This window comes from Muscardinus avellanarius, assembly GCF_963383645.1.
Source record: "Muscardinus avellanarius genome assembly, chromosome: 10".
Classification (NCBI taxonomy): Eukaryota; Metazoa; Chordata; class Mammalia; order Rodentia; family Gliridae; genus Muscardinus; species Muscardinus avellanarius.
The window spans coordinates 10,809,531-10,825,779 of NC_137796.1; the positions used below are offsets into that span (position 1 = coordinate 10,809,531).

At 39.3% G+C, this 16,249-nt stretch overlaps 1 protein-coding gene across 6 annotated transcripts in view; it reads right to left on the bottom strand.

The window, feature by feature from the left end:
* Positions 1-16,249, bottom strand: part of CNTNAP4 (contactin associated protein family member 4) — a gene marked incomplete at both ends in the record, with an annotated part of 302,761 nt that overhangs the window by 75,732 nt on the left and 210,780 nt on the right. For all 6 annotated transcript variants that reach the window (XM_080702913.1, XM_080702914.1, XM_080702915.1 and 3 more), the window contains 2 exons: positions 888-1,044; positions 7,337-7,534. In XM_080702913.1, coding sequence (XP_080559039.1) covers positions 888-1,044; positions 7,337-7,534 — 355 coding nt within the window. The remainder of the gene's footprint in view (positions 1-887; positions 1,045-7,336; positions 7,535-16,249) is intronic.

The window sequence follows — 16,249 nt, forward strand, 5'->3', positions numbered from 1 at the left end:
CCCTACCCAATTCCCACCCCATTCCCTCCCCAGCCATTACTATTTTTAAATGTATGTCTCTGAAGGTCCACTTGCTTAGGAAAATAAGATATATCAATAGCATACTAACCTATGAATATACTTTTTTAATTCTTTTACTGGTGTGTTTCATTTTCACATCATAATGAGAGTGCCATACATGCACCAAGCTCCCTCCCCATCTCCCCTTCCCCACCCATGATATTAAGATTGGCACTGCCATTTGCAGCTTACAAATAATAAGCAAGAGTGATACATATGCTTTATTTTCAAACGCATTAAGTATCTTTTAAACATCATTGCTGTGTACTTTTCTGTCCCTACTTTGAAAAATATCTAAGTTTATCTTTCAAAATCTTAAAATGTTATAGATGTCCTTTTTCAAACTATGATTCACAAGACATTAGCTCTTTCTGGCATATTCATCATTTAAAAATAATACTAAGATACATATTAAGACAATTTTGAGAAATTCTAAGTTTATATGTTTCAAGTTTTTGAAGGTCAATCACTGATAAAATGTACCTTGGCAACTGGCTTTGGATATATTTTGAAAGTAACAGGATGACTAATTACATATGATTTGAAAGCGAATGATAACTGACTCCCATGGAACAGATGTCTCTACTTTCTCCTAATATAAAGATAATATGGATATGACTTATGGTCCATTGCAAAAATAAATTTAAAATCTCAAGATTTGGTGGCACACATTCAGGGTTTGACACATGTCATGAAATGGTACCCTTATCTATGTTTTCATCGCACTGACTTGGTGAGCACCCGCTTAGCTATACATCAGCATGATGCATACCACGAGTGATTAAGAGGATTCATTTCTTGGGATAAGGAAATGATCTGAAACTCACCATTCACTGCGGTCCGCATCACAGTTGCAGGGATACTGGTCATCAATACAGTTCCCTTCCAGGCTGCAAGCACATTTCTGAGGCTCTGGCAGAGACCCTCCCCAGTAAGTCTGAGTTTCATTGGTCCTTCCGGTCCACCAGCTCAGAGGGGTTCCATCTATAAGACAGACATGAGAAATACAACATCTGCCTCCATCTCAGCCTAATTCCCTGTCTTCCTGTTAAAAATAAATAAATAAAAGGAGCTGGGCATGGTGGCGCACACCTCTAATTCCCATACTTGGAAGGCTGAGACAGGAGGATAACAGGTTTGAGGACAGCCTCAGCCACTTAGCAGGGCCCTCGGCAATGTAGGAAGGCCCTGTTTCAAAACAACAACAACAAAATTTTTAAAGGGCTGGGGGTGTAGTTCAGTGGTAGAATGCCCCTGGGTTAAATCCCCAGTACCAAAACAATGAATGAATTAATTAATGCCGACTGATATGATGTAAAGACATTCTAAGCATTGCCATTGGTGTCTTTTCCTTAAGAAAGCTTCTTTTAAAAATAATTTATTAACTGGCCACAGTGGTGTAAGTCTGTAATCCCACTACTTGGGAGGTTGAGACAAGAGGATGTCAGGTTCAAGGCCAGCTTCAGCGATTTAGAGAGACCCTCCCTCAGCAACTTAGCGAGCCCGGCTCAAAGTAAAAAGGGCTAAGTGTGTACCTTAGAGGTGGAATGCCCCTGAGTACAATTCTCAGTATCAAAAGTTAAATTCATAAAAAAGTAAATAAAATCAATTTACAGTTCAGCCTTAAATGACTGATATATTTATCTCTGGATAGAAAAGAAGCCTGTAGTTTCTACTTAAGCATGATAGTTTAAAAATATATTGAAAGCAGTTCACATACTCAGTTTAAAAATGATCTTTGAGATAAATTTGCATCAAAACATAAAAGGGCAGTCATTAACATAAAAAATAAAATTGATTTGAAATCAGAAACACCCATTAAACATTATGGAATGTTACGTAAAGGCACTGATTTATCTCACTATATTTATGGGCCAAAAATATACTAGCTGTTTATTAGATGTTAGGCACGGTAGTCTAGCGCTCTCTCCTCATGATTTAAGATGTATTTGGAACTCTGTGTTTTCTCTTCCATTTAATGGTGTGGCTATTTATTTGGAGACTACAGAAATAACACTGAAAGAGCTCCACGCCTGAAGCGAATATTACGCTAGAAATAATGATAAAATAAAAAAAAAAGTTTCCCTTAGCCAAATGCATCTCTTTTCAGGATAAATGTTCAGCTACAAGCTCCTTCTGAGTTAAGACTAAACACGATGCCAAGAAATCGGCACCAGAAAGAGATGGAGCGTTTAGGCAAGGATTTGTAGGAAAGGAGATGAGGCATGTCAGCAATCTATCCTGGAAGAAAAAAAAAGTTCTGAGGGGAAAAAAAAAACCATAGTCATTTGAGACTCAGAGCATAAGAAATATGCAAACAGCATTAAATGTGTCAGCGCGTCCAAGGGACGTGGGTGTTTTCTGGTTGACTTTCAAACCTTTAAGTTGTCACCACCGGTCCCCCTGAGATTCTGGGTTTTTTACTAATTTCTCCTTTACTTATAAACGCCAATCCTCATTTTAACTTACTATTCACTGTCCCTCTCTGCTTATGCTGACAACCTCTCTCCTAGGATTACTACAAATGCAGGTCCAGCGATGTTAATAGAAGGGGGAAAAAATGTTGGAGGCTTGGGTTAGGCATAAAGCGATTCATATCAAGAATCTTCACCTTTCTTATTACTTGCGTGATTAGATCATTACCAAAAGGTTAAGCCTACTTGAAACTTTCACCAGATATATTTTAATATGCTGCATAAAACATTATGTGTTCTGAGATAAAAGAGAAAATAAATCATTACTCCTAAATACCAAATTAAAATTTTGCATCTAAATTTCTAATTCTCCCTATGAAATGGAAATTATTGAATGTTTTAAAGGTACCAAATGGCTGGGTGTGGTGGCACACGCTTGTATTCCCCATGCTTGGGAGGCTGAGACAGGAGGATCGCACAGGTTTGAAGCCAGCCTCAGCTACTTGGTGAAGCTCTCAGTAACTTGGTGAGACCCTGTTTCCAAATAAAATATAAAGGGATAGGAGTATTGTAGGTTTGAGGCCAGCCTCATCAACTTAGTGAGACCCTGAGCAATCTAGCGAAACCCTGTTTCACTGTTTCAAAATAAAAAATATGCAGGGCTCAGAGGTAGGCTTTAACCCCCTGTATAACACACACACACACACACACACACACACACACACACACACACAAATGCCTTTGATTCAATCCAAGATTTATTAAAGAGTACTCAATAATCAAAATAAGTATGAGAATGAATCCTGAAACTCTTGAGAAATAAAATTTTAAATAAATATTATCAGTGATCTAGACAGGACATTCCACCTCCCATAGCTAAAATCCTAAGGACTTGAGCTCTTGCTAAACAACCTCCTTCCAATGTGAGGAATCACAGGTCCTCAGCTACTAGAAACATATTTTCATAATGTGCCACTTTACACACCCGCAGCCATGGCCTCGTTATCATTTGTAGCTGCAAACTGAAATCTGAAAATGGAAAAGTAGCACCACCCTCTTCTTCCTGGTTGTATTCCTTGTTCTTATCTGAGCCTCAGAATCCCACTCTCCCTCCTCAGCCTCTCTCCATCAATCTGTTCTGCATGAATTCCTGGGCCAGCAACCTCAGAACACCTGTGTGTCCATCCTCTGTCCTTTGACTTCTGTTGGCTTCTGTCTTTCCTAAAGCTTCTCAAGACTGGCCGAAGGTACCAGGAAGTTTCTCAGGCACTGTTGCCTACGAAGGTGGAATTTCCTTCACCTTCTATTTCATCCCATGACTTTGTGTCGTTTGGCGACCACAGTTTGTGCTTTGCTCTTAGACCCACGCATCCACATCCCCAACTCCAGTCCCCGGTGGCTGCACTTTGACTGTTTCTGTGAGCTCACGTTATTTTTTAGATTCCACAGATAAATGGGATGAGGTGGTATTTATCTGTGTTTGGTTGGTTTCACTTGGCGTAACATCCTCCATCATCTCAAAGAGATTCCCATAATTCCTGTAGCACTATTGATAGTAGCCAAGATATGGCAACAACCAAAGTATCTACCCAAAGATGAGTAGATAAAGAAAACATAATATAGACTCAATGGAGTATCATTCAGCTTTAAGAAACAAGAAGAAGGAGCTGGACAGAGTGGTACACGCTTGTATTCCTAATACTTGGGAGGCTGAGACAGGAGGATAGCAGGTTCAAAGCCAGCCTCAACTACTTAGGTGAGATCCTCCACAACTTGGTGAGATTCTGCTACAGAAACAAAAAGACAGAGATTTGACCTTGGCCAATGCATTCGTTTGGGGAGCCCAAGATTCATCTAAGTTCTATACCTAGTGAAGGTGTCAGCTCTCTCTCTCTTTCTAATATATCTTATAAATTTCTGCACTAGAACTATCTGATTCCACTTTCAGGAGAGAGAGAAGATTTGAGTTGGGCCCAAAAGAATTGAAAGGATAACAGTTCAAATGAGGACTTTTTTTTCTTTTTTCTTTATTTTTTTTTCTTTTGTTGTACTGGGGATGGAACCCAGGGGCGTAGGTACCTTCAAGCTTCACCTCCAGCTCTATTTTTTATTCTTTGTTTTGAAACAGGTTCTCACTGAGTTGCAAAGGGCCTAAGTAGCTGAGGCTGTCCTCAAACTGTGATCCTCCTTTCTCAGCCTCCCAAATGATGGGATTACAAGCATGCATCACCATGCCCAGCAAATGAGAACATTTAATTAAGAGGAAAAGAGTCTAGTCCTGGGGAGTAGAAAGGAGAATAATCTTGCCAAGTGGGTAGATAATAAATAAAACAGGTGCTTAATTGGAAATGAAAGGCTCAACCGTCAGAACAATAGCTCAATATTTTTTTAACAGAATAAGAATTGTTTTATTTAAAGTACAGCTTGGATAGTTCTTCATGATAACAATGATTTTCAGGAGAAAGAAAGGCAAGAAAAAGTATATGAAAAGTCAGTTTCCCTGATTGGTTAGTTTAAGTTGTTTGATGTCTAACATTAAAATGATTTTGAAAAGCATTTGAGATTTATTTGTGACTTCAGTGTGTAGACCTGAGTAAAGAATCTTTTCCAGGACTTTTCTTCAGAGATGACCTCAAGGTCTGACTTGTTCCAAACAAATGGAGGAAAAAATTAAAATTTTTCACAATAAGAAAAAAAGAAAATATTTTATAACGAGTCCCTCATAGTGATTTTTTTAGCTTTTAAAATAAATGTGGATCTCATACTTTTATTATGAAATTGTACCATCTTCTGATTAAAGATCTGAAAACTAATTCCTTGACATGATTTTCCCGACTTCCTATTGATTGTTTGCAGGGTGAAAATGATCAGACCATCCTTTTGCTCAATCCATACAGGACAGAGTGGCAAAACTCCAACTTCTGATTCATTCCCAAGTAATCAGTGTAACTCAGGCACAGAATGGATTACAAATGACCACATCTTCCCTGGGTTATAAACACTGAGAAAATCATATGGCTGGGCATGGTGGCACATGCCTGTAATTCCTGTACTTAAAAGCCTGAGATAGGAGAATTATGGTTTGAGACCAGCCTTAGCAACTTAAGAAGGCTCTCAGCAACCTAGTGAGACCCTAGGTCTCTTGGGGTGTAGCTCAGAGGTAGAATGCCTGTGGGATTTAATACCCAGTAATACAAAGGAAGGAAGGAAGGAAGCAAGGAAGGAAGCAAGGAAGGAAGCAAGGAAGGATCATATGGACTGTAAATTACTTTGATCAGAAAACAATGAAGGAGTATTGAAGTGTGATCTAGAGCCTGGCCTCACTTTCTGGAGTGAAATAACTTATACCGTGCACAACAGAAGGAGAAATTATTAAGACATTCTCCTGAAACTCCGTAGGCTGGTCTTGCATGAGCAACAGCTCGACATTTTTATGGCTCATTCACCTGACCCATGATACTCATATGACATCCATTTTTTTCTAAATTCTCATTGTTTTGTCTGGAACTGTGCCCTTCCCTTATGAGAACACTGAAGATGAGGGTTTCTTATGCAGATATTTTAGAATCCTCTCTAATCTCCCCAAGAAAAGCAGACCTCGATATCCTTGCTAAAAAACATTGTGCTGGGGCCTAGCATCATCAAAGTGTCCTAAACAGAACCCATAGCCCTCAGATCCAGGCAGAAGAGCATCGATGGAACAGAGGACCAGCAGAAGGTGGCAGAGCTTCTTGTATAGAAGAGCAGTGTTAATGGGGCCGTGTGTTTTCTAGGTTAATTTTCTTCACACAGATTAATATCTCAGATTACATATTGGGTGGTTGGTTAAAAGAGATGGAGAGAGGGCAAGCCAGGTGGCCAATGGGAAAGGTTCTATACTCCAAGAAAATGGCGCTAGGGAGTAATCCCTGTACAAGAGAGACGTTAGACGATGGATGAGAAACCCCATGCCAGTGGAGGGAAGAAGGGAAAAGGGGGGTCTAGGGAAGGATGGAGAGGAAGAATCAATAAAGGAAACACTTCCACTGGAGCTATGGACATATGTGAAATTATCAATACCAATCTTAATATCTTGTATGGGGGACAGGAGAGTAGGAGGAAGCCGAGGGGAAGTTCGCCAAATGCCGTGTGCCTGCATGCCCTATCAATTTGAACTTCATTATGATATAAGACTAAAATGCACCAATAAAAGTATATTTAAAAAATAAAGAAAATGACATCAGGGCCTACACTCAGGCAGAAGTTGGGGTACCCGAGATATTCTGACATCACAGGGTGTTCTAAAGAGAAAAAAACATAAAACCAAAGACAAAAATTCTGAAGACCTGTTCTCGATAGAATTAAAGTAAGTGGTAAGAAGTTTCTTCTGAGTCCTGCCTGAGCTACCAAATCCACTGTTTCTAGCAGCCTTTTCTAATTTTCAATTCTACCCAGAGGCTAACCATCAATAAGTAATAAAGGAAAAAAAAAAGAGGCTCACAAAATAGTCACTTTAAAAAACTCAGTCATATTTGTATTAGCTCGACACAATGATGGAATAAGCCTGGTGTGCCTCTTACCCTTCATAGGGATAAACAGGGTACATTCATCAAGTATCTGAAGGAAGCCTTCACTGCACCGGCATCCGATTAAGCCAGGAGGAGAGTCGGAAAGCAATCAAGGCTTTGAGCAAAGCTCAATGTAGATTGACCTTGTTCTTTTCTCCAGGCAAAAGCGTCCCTGTGACTTCCAGACCGTGACATGTTTACTAAGCATGCTGGCCTTCGGAGCCTGGGTGGAATTAAAATCCTCAGGGGCTGGGTGAGTGAGCACACTCTTCACAGAGGGCCCTGTAACAGTGACGGATGCCTCAGTTTACTTACCTTGCCGGTTGACAAGCCGTGACTTCTTGCAGTAGTAAGCCAGCTCCTGTTCGCAGTGCTCTGCACGGTTGATGGTAGCCTGGAGCTGTTCCATGCTGGCTGTGTACTGGAAAACCCCAGCATACGGGTTCTCTGGATGAGTGTTTCTGACTCTGGTTAAGTCAGAGCCGTTGTGCTGGAGGATGGTCCACGCAGTTTCTTGTATGCAGAAATGGGGGAAGAAAGAGAGGAGACCATCACTAGTCTGCAAAAGTTAAAATAAATAAAGAAAATCAAAATCACCTTTTATCTGAGTGAAATGCTTCTAGTCATCAAACCTCCTTTGAGAGGTAGAAATCAATACAAATGGATTCTCAAAAATTTAAAATTATAGCCAAGGGACTTTTGGGCCCTGAAATGGATACGATCACCAGGGATTGGCAGTGGTTTGATTTTACTTTATGGTCTAGCCAGGCGATGTTTGTGATGAAAAATGCTAGGAAATCGGATTGTTAACTATGTATGATAGACTGCATTCCATCAAATCTGGCACTCTTTTTAACGACGCCTCCTCATTATTTTATTTTCCTTCAAGAAATAAAAAATGCTGCTTATTATAATTGCAAAGCATTATTGACTATTGATGTACCCAGAATTCAGCGATGCTGCAATGTGAAAAAGGTGCACATTAGAATGAGTAAAAAATTATATATTATATAAGTAAGTAATGACTTTTCTGCTCTCACAAATTAGTCATGTTACCAGCAAAAAAGAAAGTCAAGTTTTCATAGATCTCTCGTTAGTCAACATTTAATTAGGAACATGCATCTATTTCTTTTAAATCAAATTTCCAATTGTTTATTTTGGTATCATGTAATCTATATGACTTGCTAACACACTAGGGAGTTATTCTTGAACAAGAACACATCTTTATCAGATGTGATCGGAGGTGCTGTCTGGATCTGATATCACGGATGTGTGCAGAACTTTTAAAGCCAACTGTCAAATGTTTGTTCTGGTATGGTACACTCTATACAGTCTGGCAATAGAATAGGCAGTTACTCTTTTAAACTGAACACAGCACATGAAATATCTTTTAGTATCTACAAGAGTTTTCACTATTAGTACCTGAGTCTCTGTACACATTTGCATTTTACTGATTGCCAAAATGACTTAGATGAAATTAAAAATTCCATGATGTTTCTAATGGAAGATGAGCATATCAGATCTCTCTTGAAACTTTCCCTTCTGTGCTCTATGTACTGTGACATGCAGGCCTCTGATTTAGTAGGTAAGAGACCAACTAGGCATTGTCAAAACTCTCCTGCATGTGTGCTGTTAAGTCAAATAAGTTTTTTGTGTTATGGAAGAATATTCCAAACTGGTGGAAAATGGAATTAAACCCAAGGGTATTTTGCCTCCAAGCTATACCCCCAGCCCTATTTTACTTTATTGGGTTTTTTGTTTGTTTGATTGATTGATTATTTTGAAACAGGGTCTCACTAAGTTGTTGAGGCTGGCCTTAACCCTGAAATTGTCTTGTCTCAGCCTCTCAAGTACTGTGATGATAGGAGCCCCCCCCCCTTTTTTAGCTAATACATTCACAGAATTCAACACTGCAGAGGAGGAGACAGACTTTGAAAAATCTCACTTCCACTCCTTTCTTAGCCCTGAGAATAGAGAGGCTGGCTAAATGAGACAGGAAAGCATCCTGGCAGCCTCGCACTATCCGGGTGTGAATGATTACTTTTCTGCCAAACAATAGCGCATACTTTTATTTCTCCCTCCCATCTCGGCTCACCCTAGAGCTTTATCAGCACAATGCTTTCCTCCAAGAGGACAGGATCTATAAGCTAATGGAATTGATTATGGGCAGTCAACCTTAATGGTGGTACGGAGGCCACCGGGAGATGAGATTGCAGCTCTGGCATGGACCCATGCCCTGAGGAAAATCAAGTCAAAGTCTGAGCCTCCATTTCCAAGTTTGGAAAAGAAATTGGCAGAGCTAGGCAAGAGGCAGGTCAGAAACTCTCAGACTGTAGCCAACTCAACCAGGGCTGCTGGAAGTTTAAAGCTGCTATTAGCTAGGCAAATCTGTCGGCCTGGCCTCTGTCGGACTCTCCCTGTATTGTTCCACAGAACTATTCACCCTTTCTTCTGGTAGACCAGTAGTACGCATGAAGAAGCTTACCTCTGGCTGAATAGCAGCCAAATGAGAAAGACAATAAACCTGGTTGCAGCCTTTGTCTCGGTGCATTTTGGGTCACCCTGAGAGGGCCTTTCCTATGGTTTAGTGTTCACTGGGTTATAATTAACACACAATTTTAAAGGTTTTTGAAGATGAAAGTGATTCAAGACCATGGTTCATGGTCACCAAGAAAGGGCAGCTCACAGAAATGTTTCCTTAGAAAATTCTAAATTATTTCAATAGTGTAATTGTTTCTGTAAGCAATTTTATCTTCTGATTTTAAAAAAAAGTGCTAGGAAGGATAAAGTTAAACAGATATTGCACTTATTATACCAGCTAGATTTTCAGGACAAAGTGGACACATTGAAATCATGAGAAGTAGATTTTGAGCCACAGCCAGGCTCCCAATTGTCCAGTCTAGATTAACAGGAGAATCTCTGAAAACTCTCAGCCTGGAGCCATCTTTCTATTCTTTTAGATGTGATCGTGTGAGCTGAGGCTTCTACAAACATCCTTGTGAAAATAACACTCCAAAAATTCATGGGCTTCCTCACAATGTGTAAGGCAGTGTTTGGGGTGTTTGGTGATCTGTTGTCTGGGTTTTTCCAACTCTGAGGTCAGTGAGAGTTCCCCATCTGCCTACCATGATGTCTCTTGCACAGAGCCTAGGGTCCCGGCACAACATGCAGAAAACACATGATGAAGAAATGAAAAGATAAACCAAGAAGCAAACACGTGATTATAAACAGCGCGGCATCTATGAACGAATGTTTAAAAACGATGAGGCCTCAAGCTGACAACACACCCTTCTGGACAATCAGATTCTGATCCACGGAGGCTGGGAAACTCTCGTTGCCTCTGAGCTGTTTTCAAACTCTGTAAATTATAGCAAACTGATAGCGATTATCAAATAAGTCAGGTCTGAAATTGAAGGGTCCGATAGTCTACTTGGACGTTAATAAATTATCCTGTCACATACACGGATTATATCTACCTATGTCTGCCTGTCATCTGTCACCTCCCCTAACAGACAACGGGACTTTGGATCAAAGAACATTTACTAACAATAAAGAGCCTTAACAGCAGAGTCCTCGTACCCCACTCTTCCCTGGACATGCTGGAGTTGTGTCACAAGAAAGGCACCCAAAATTGTGGAGGGTGACTGTCATACCTCCTCCCTTCCAGAGAGTGGGAAAAGGACTTTGGCTGGAATAGACATCTCTGAAGAGATAAAGCACAAATGCTCAGATTTTTGTTACTCTTATAAAGTAGGCATATGTATCTCTGGCCAATACACCTTTAAACCTTTCTATAAAATTTACTATCTTTAATTTCTGAGACATAGCTACATATGATTATATGTATCCTTTAGCCCAAGTTGCTAGGTCTCTTTTTAAAATTTTGTCTGTTTGCTTTCTTGTTTAGGTTTTGGTTTTGATTAGAAAGAAATGAATTGCCTCCTTACAGGTTATTAGTAATTCTTGGCTAGAAACAGGCAGCTTCTACCCAGGAGAGGTTCAATCGACTTCCTTCCTTCTCTGTGGAAGCCAGTGTCACCTGCCTCTGCCCCTCTTTCAATATTCCTCAGGTGCAAATGTGTGTGTTCTTTGAATTCTCCTTTGAACTGGTTTTAACAGCTTACCAATTTCCCCATTAATAATGCATTAAACAAAACCTTTCAAATGTGTTTTTGAGCATTTATCTCTCCATCGGTATGAGAATCATGATTTTACTTTCTCAAAAGGGATCTGTTACTAAATGTGGCAGGCAGGCGTTAGGAGGAGGAAGAGGAGAGAGACAATAGAAAACACATAAGCGATTACTGGAAAAAGCAGGGAATCATCTAAGAAGTTTAAAAACTAGATCAGCAATTTAGGTTTACCAGTGTCTCTCCCGGAAGAGATTTCTAATAATATGAATTGTAAATAAAGCTACAGAGTAATTAAAAACTTGATTTACCTTAGGCACGCTGCTACTTTTGACTGTGATAACAGCAAAAAGAAAAATCCTGCTGTTTAAGCAACACAGTTGCAAAGTTGTGGTACTGCATGCCTAATAACTGCAGGTGATAGATAGGATGTAGACTGGGGGAACAGGTGGAAAGCGCTTCTTTAAGGAGAGGACAGGAATGAAAGGAGAGAGAAGCCGGCCTTCCAGGGCCAAACAATGTAAGCAAGCCTGAGTCTGAATGATGGCAATTCCTTAGTAACCTTCCTCGCCATTAAGAAGACTTTAATACTGAAATTTGTAAAGTAAAAGTAACTCTGCTGTCCCGTATGACATAGCATACATGCCTTATGCTGGAAACACACCAGGTATCCGTTAATAATGCAGAGACATGGGCCTTGGTCTCTAAACTTACTGAGTCAGGGAAACTAAAAACCCAGGAATCTCTTGGTGATGGTGTGGGAGGAAATGGTGACGTACAACACAGAGAATTTCCATTTGCACAAAAGTGTCAAAGCCGCAGCTCTGGCTCTCATGAATTTCTCCTCAGTGGGGGGAAAAAATCCTTCTTACAATGCAATGTTTAATAATGAGAAACCTCTTAAACATGAAACTACTTCGTAATGGAAAAGGCGATGACTTTCGTGTGGAAGAAAACAGCCGTCTGCGTCCCACTAGAGACCACGACTGGGACTCATCTTATCCCGACTAATTATCTTAAAATTGTATTTAGAATACTCTATTTACACAGAAATTTCAGCATTTAACATGATTTAGAAAATTACCCAATCGAAACAGAGATTTTTGTTTGTTTGTTTGTTTGTTTGTTAATATTATTTAGCTTATAATGCTTAAGAGTTCATTTTAATCCATGCAGAATTGTTGGTTTGACACCAATTCTAGACACAAATTCTAGGTTTGACACTAATTCTACACACCAATTATCTACAAAGACTCATGTATTTATACATATATAAATGTTAGCCATTTGCAAGTTACTGATTCAGCAATTTGTCTTTATTTTACCACTGTTATCCCCGATATGGGTAACTAAAACGTATAAGCAATGGGCGACTGGATAGAGGGTAACCCTTTCTGGTGGATGAGAAAAGGGGCCAACGTTTTACTTCTTAACCTTTTTCTTCTCTTATCCTCATCCAGCTGGATTCACATCCCCAAAGTCTCGATTTGTTCGAAGCTATAACATGTACTGCCCAAAGGGGTTGTTATCCCCTGGGGTTATCACTTTTTCACTTTTGTTTGAATAGATTTCAATTTTCTGGAGCTTACAGAAAATGTAGCTGGCTGGCCCCGAATATCTGTGTCTGTGACCTCAACGTTTTACAGATGTAATTCAGGAACTCAGTATTTTACATATGGCTTATACATTACTAAATTATTATTTATAATAGGCATAAAAGGTCAATGGTAGATCCAATTGAGATGGATGGATACATAGATGATAGATAGACAGATAGACAGACAGATAGAAGCGTTGATATTCATTACTTGTAGAGCCTCATTATTTGTGAATTTGCATATTTGCTAAAACTTATTTCTAACTCCAACTCTTTTTATTGTGGTACTGGGGATTGAACCAGGAACATTCCATCTCCAAGCTACACCCTCAGTGTTTTTTTTTGTGTTTTTTTTTTTGACAAAGGGTCTAAGTTACCATGTGTTGACCTCAAACCTGTGATCCTCCTGTATTAAGTACTGAGATTATAGGCATGCACCACTGCACCCAACTCCTCTTACCCCAACACTTTTGCAGCCTTTTGCCGATACCTACTCAGCAACAAAACACTGAGTTTCCAATATACAGGTTCCCAGCTGAAATTTGAAAAGCCAATGCTCTGTCTGCTGTTTTGGCTATTATGCTTATAAACAAATGCGTTATTTATGGTTTATTTTGTGCCACATTTTTTCATATTCTTCATATTCTTATGCTTTTGTTGATGCTTTTTCTGTGCAAAATGCCCCCTCTACTACTGCTGAAGTTCTGTATAGTATCCCTAAGCACAGATAATGATGTGCTTATGGAGAAAACACCTGTTAAGACAAATGTTTAGGTATGAGATTCAATGCCTTTGGCTGAGTTAATGAATCGTGTGTGTGTGTGTGTGTGTGTGTGTGTGTGTGTGTGTGTGTCTTTACCCTGAAACATATTAAAAAATTAGAGTGTAGTGATCAACTGAGTTGAATGTTATCCTTAAAGGATCTGAATAATCTAACTTACTATATTTTCCTTTAGGAATAATAGTTTAGGATTTACTAATCCAATGTCCATGATGACTTGAGAGAACATAACTACTGAAAATAAGGAGAATAAACCCTTCTTTCTTCCCTTTTTCCTTCCTTCCTTCTTTGTTTCTCTCTTTTTGGTGTTGGGGATTCAACCCAGGGGCATTTTACCTCTAAACTCTACCCCAGCCCTACTTTACTTTAATTTTTATTTTGAAACAGGATCTCACTAAGTTTCTGGGGCCCTGACTAAATTGCTTGAGGCTGACTATGAATCTGTGATTCTCTTATTTCTGCCTTTCAAGTACTGGAATTACAGCCATGCACTGTAATTAAAAGAACCTAGGAACATTCTACCTCTTAGCTAAACCTTCAGCATCTCACTGTAAGTTGCTAAGGACTTCCCTAAGTTTCTGAGGCTGGCCACGAACCTGTGATCCTCCTGTCTCATCCATACTCAGATTACAGGTGTAGACCATCATTCTCAGTCTGTGAAGTCTTCTCATACTTATTATGTAAGGGCAATCTGAACACAAAAACGGTTTGAGAGCCATAAGCCTAAAAGAGCAATTCCAAATCTGTCTACACATAAAAATCATTGGGAAAGGTTGTTTTGGACACAGGGTCCATTGTAGCATCTCAGCACTGAGTCAGAAGCTCCTGGGATGCTGACCCCCTGCAGCCCGGGAGGCCTCATTAGGAGACAAGCATGGGGGAACCTTCATCTGTTCGAAGTTGCTTTGGTCTAAGGGGGAATTTTCTCAACGAAGTGAGAATTAAGGGCAGCCACCAAGTTGCACTTTATAAAAAAAAAATCTCTAAAGAGCCATTCTACAGTCACTTTTTCCCTCGTTCCTCTAAAATGAGCAGCCCAGGTTTTATCATCACCCTGTATTTCTTAGAATTACACATTAGTAATTAGTGTAGAAGTGCTGACCCTAGTCTGTTGTCTGCCTCATCTCTTACTGCACTGAGGGATCTCAGACTCAGTGTTTAAAACTGAACCTCTCATCAGCCACCTCAAACTTTTTCTGATCACATCTCAAGGAGTTGGCAACTCAAACACTCTGGTTGCCTAAGCCAAAAACCACGGTGTGATTCTTGGGTTCTCTTTGTCTTCTCCCCTCTCATGGGTATTCAGTGAGTAGCTCTCACCTCCTCTTCCCACCAACGTTGACACAATTCAGATCAAGAAACCACACATGCCCAGGCTCTTATGTTATTTGAAACGGCTTTCTAACAGGTTGCCCAACTCCTGTTCTATATAGAGAGTTTCCTAAATCCTTTACACCCCTATACCTAGAAAGACATTTCCCAACACAGGAGCGATTGTGATTCTATCAAAGGAAGTCAGATTAGATCCCACCATTTTCAGATTAGATCCTACCATTGCTTAAAATTTCACCATGTCTTCTCTTATTTTGAGCAAACAAAACAAAACAAAAACAAATAAGGGCACTCCATGATTTCTTGTCTGCTTTTCTAACCACTCCCCATTTCCTCACCATACACCACCTATCCTGGATTTGTTACCATTTTCTGAACACACCTGCCAAGATCAACTGTCTCAGGACTTAGCACTTGGCGTTGCCTCTGCCTGAAATTTTTTTCTACAAATATTCACGGCCTGATTTTAAGTAGCAAATCCTCTGGAACACTGTCTGCTTCAATTTAATATCACCTTTTCCTTTCTTTATTCTTTATAAAACTTGCACTCCGTAATACAGCAATGTCCAATGCAGTAATAGAAAATTTCTGCACCAGGTGATGATTAATATTTCCTCGCCAGCCAGTTAAAGGGTGGCCAAGAAAAAATGAGAACCCCACATTTAATCTTTTTATAATTATACTACTTAAAATTTAACTTTGATTTTAATATACTTTAATTCATTCAATCTTATCACTAATTTTAATTAAAGTGGGGTTCTAATAGGCACATGTTGCTAAGAGCTGCCATCCTGAGTATTACAGTTCACCTAGATTTCTTTTTTTCTATTTGATGAGGAAAAGATCAATAAGTATTAATATCCCTCTCTTTTTTATATTTTATATACAATTTCCCCCAGTGCCACTGGTTGAAAAGACTATCTTTCCTTCACTGCACATCAATATCACCTTATCAGAAATTCAATTATTCACATATGTGTGTAGATTCTCTACTTTGTTCCATTGGTCTATCTATTTATCTACGTACCAACTACATTCAGTTTGGCTTAGCCCGTCAGTATAACATCTTCCTGCCACTGAGTCCTTCCACTCTGTTCTTCAAGATTGACTTGGTTCTTCTTGTCCCTTCAGATTTGCTCATAAATTTTAGAATCTCCTTGCCCTATTTTTACCAAATTAATCATACCAATCTACAAACAAAATCCTTTTGGGATTTTAAATTAGGTTTGTATTGACTCAATATCAAGTCCAGAAGAATTGATTTTATACAAAGTCGACTCTTCCAATTAATGAAAATTTCGTGTTTCTCCATCTACTCAAGATTTTAATGGATTTAAAGACTATTGTATATTATCTGTATAGAAGCTTTGTATATCTTTCATTATATT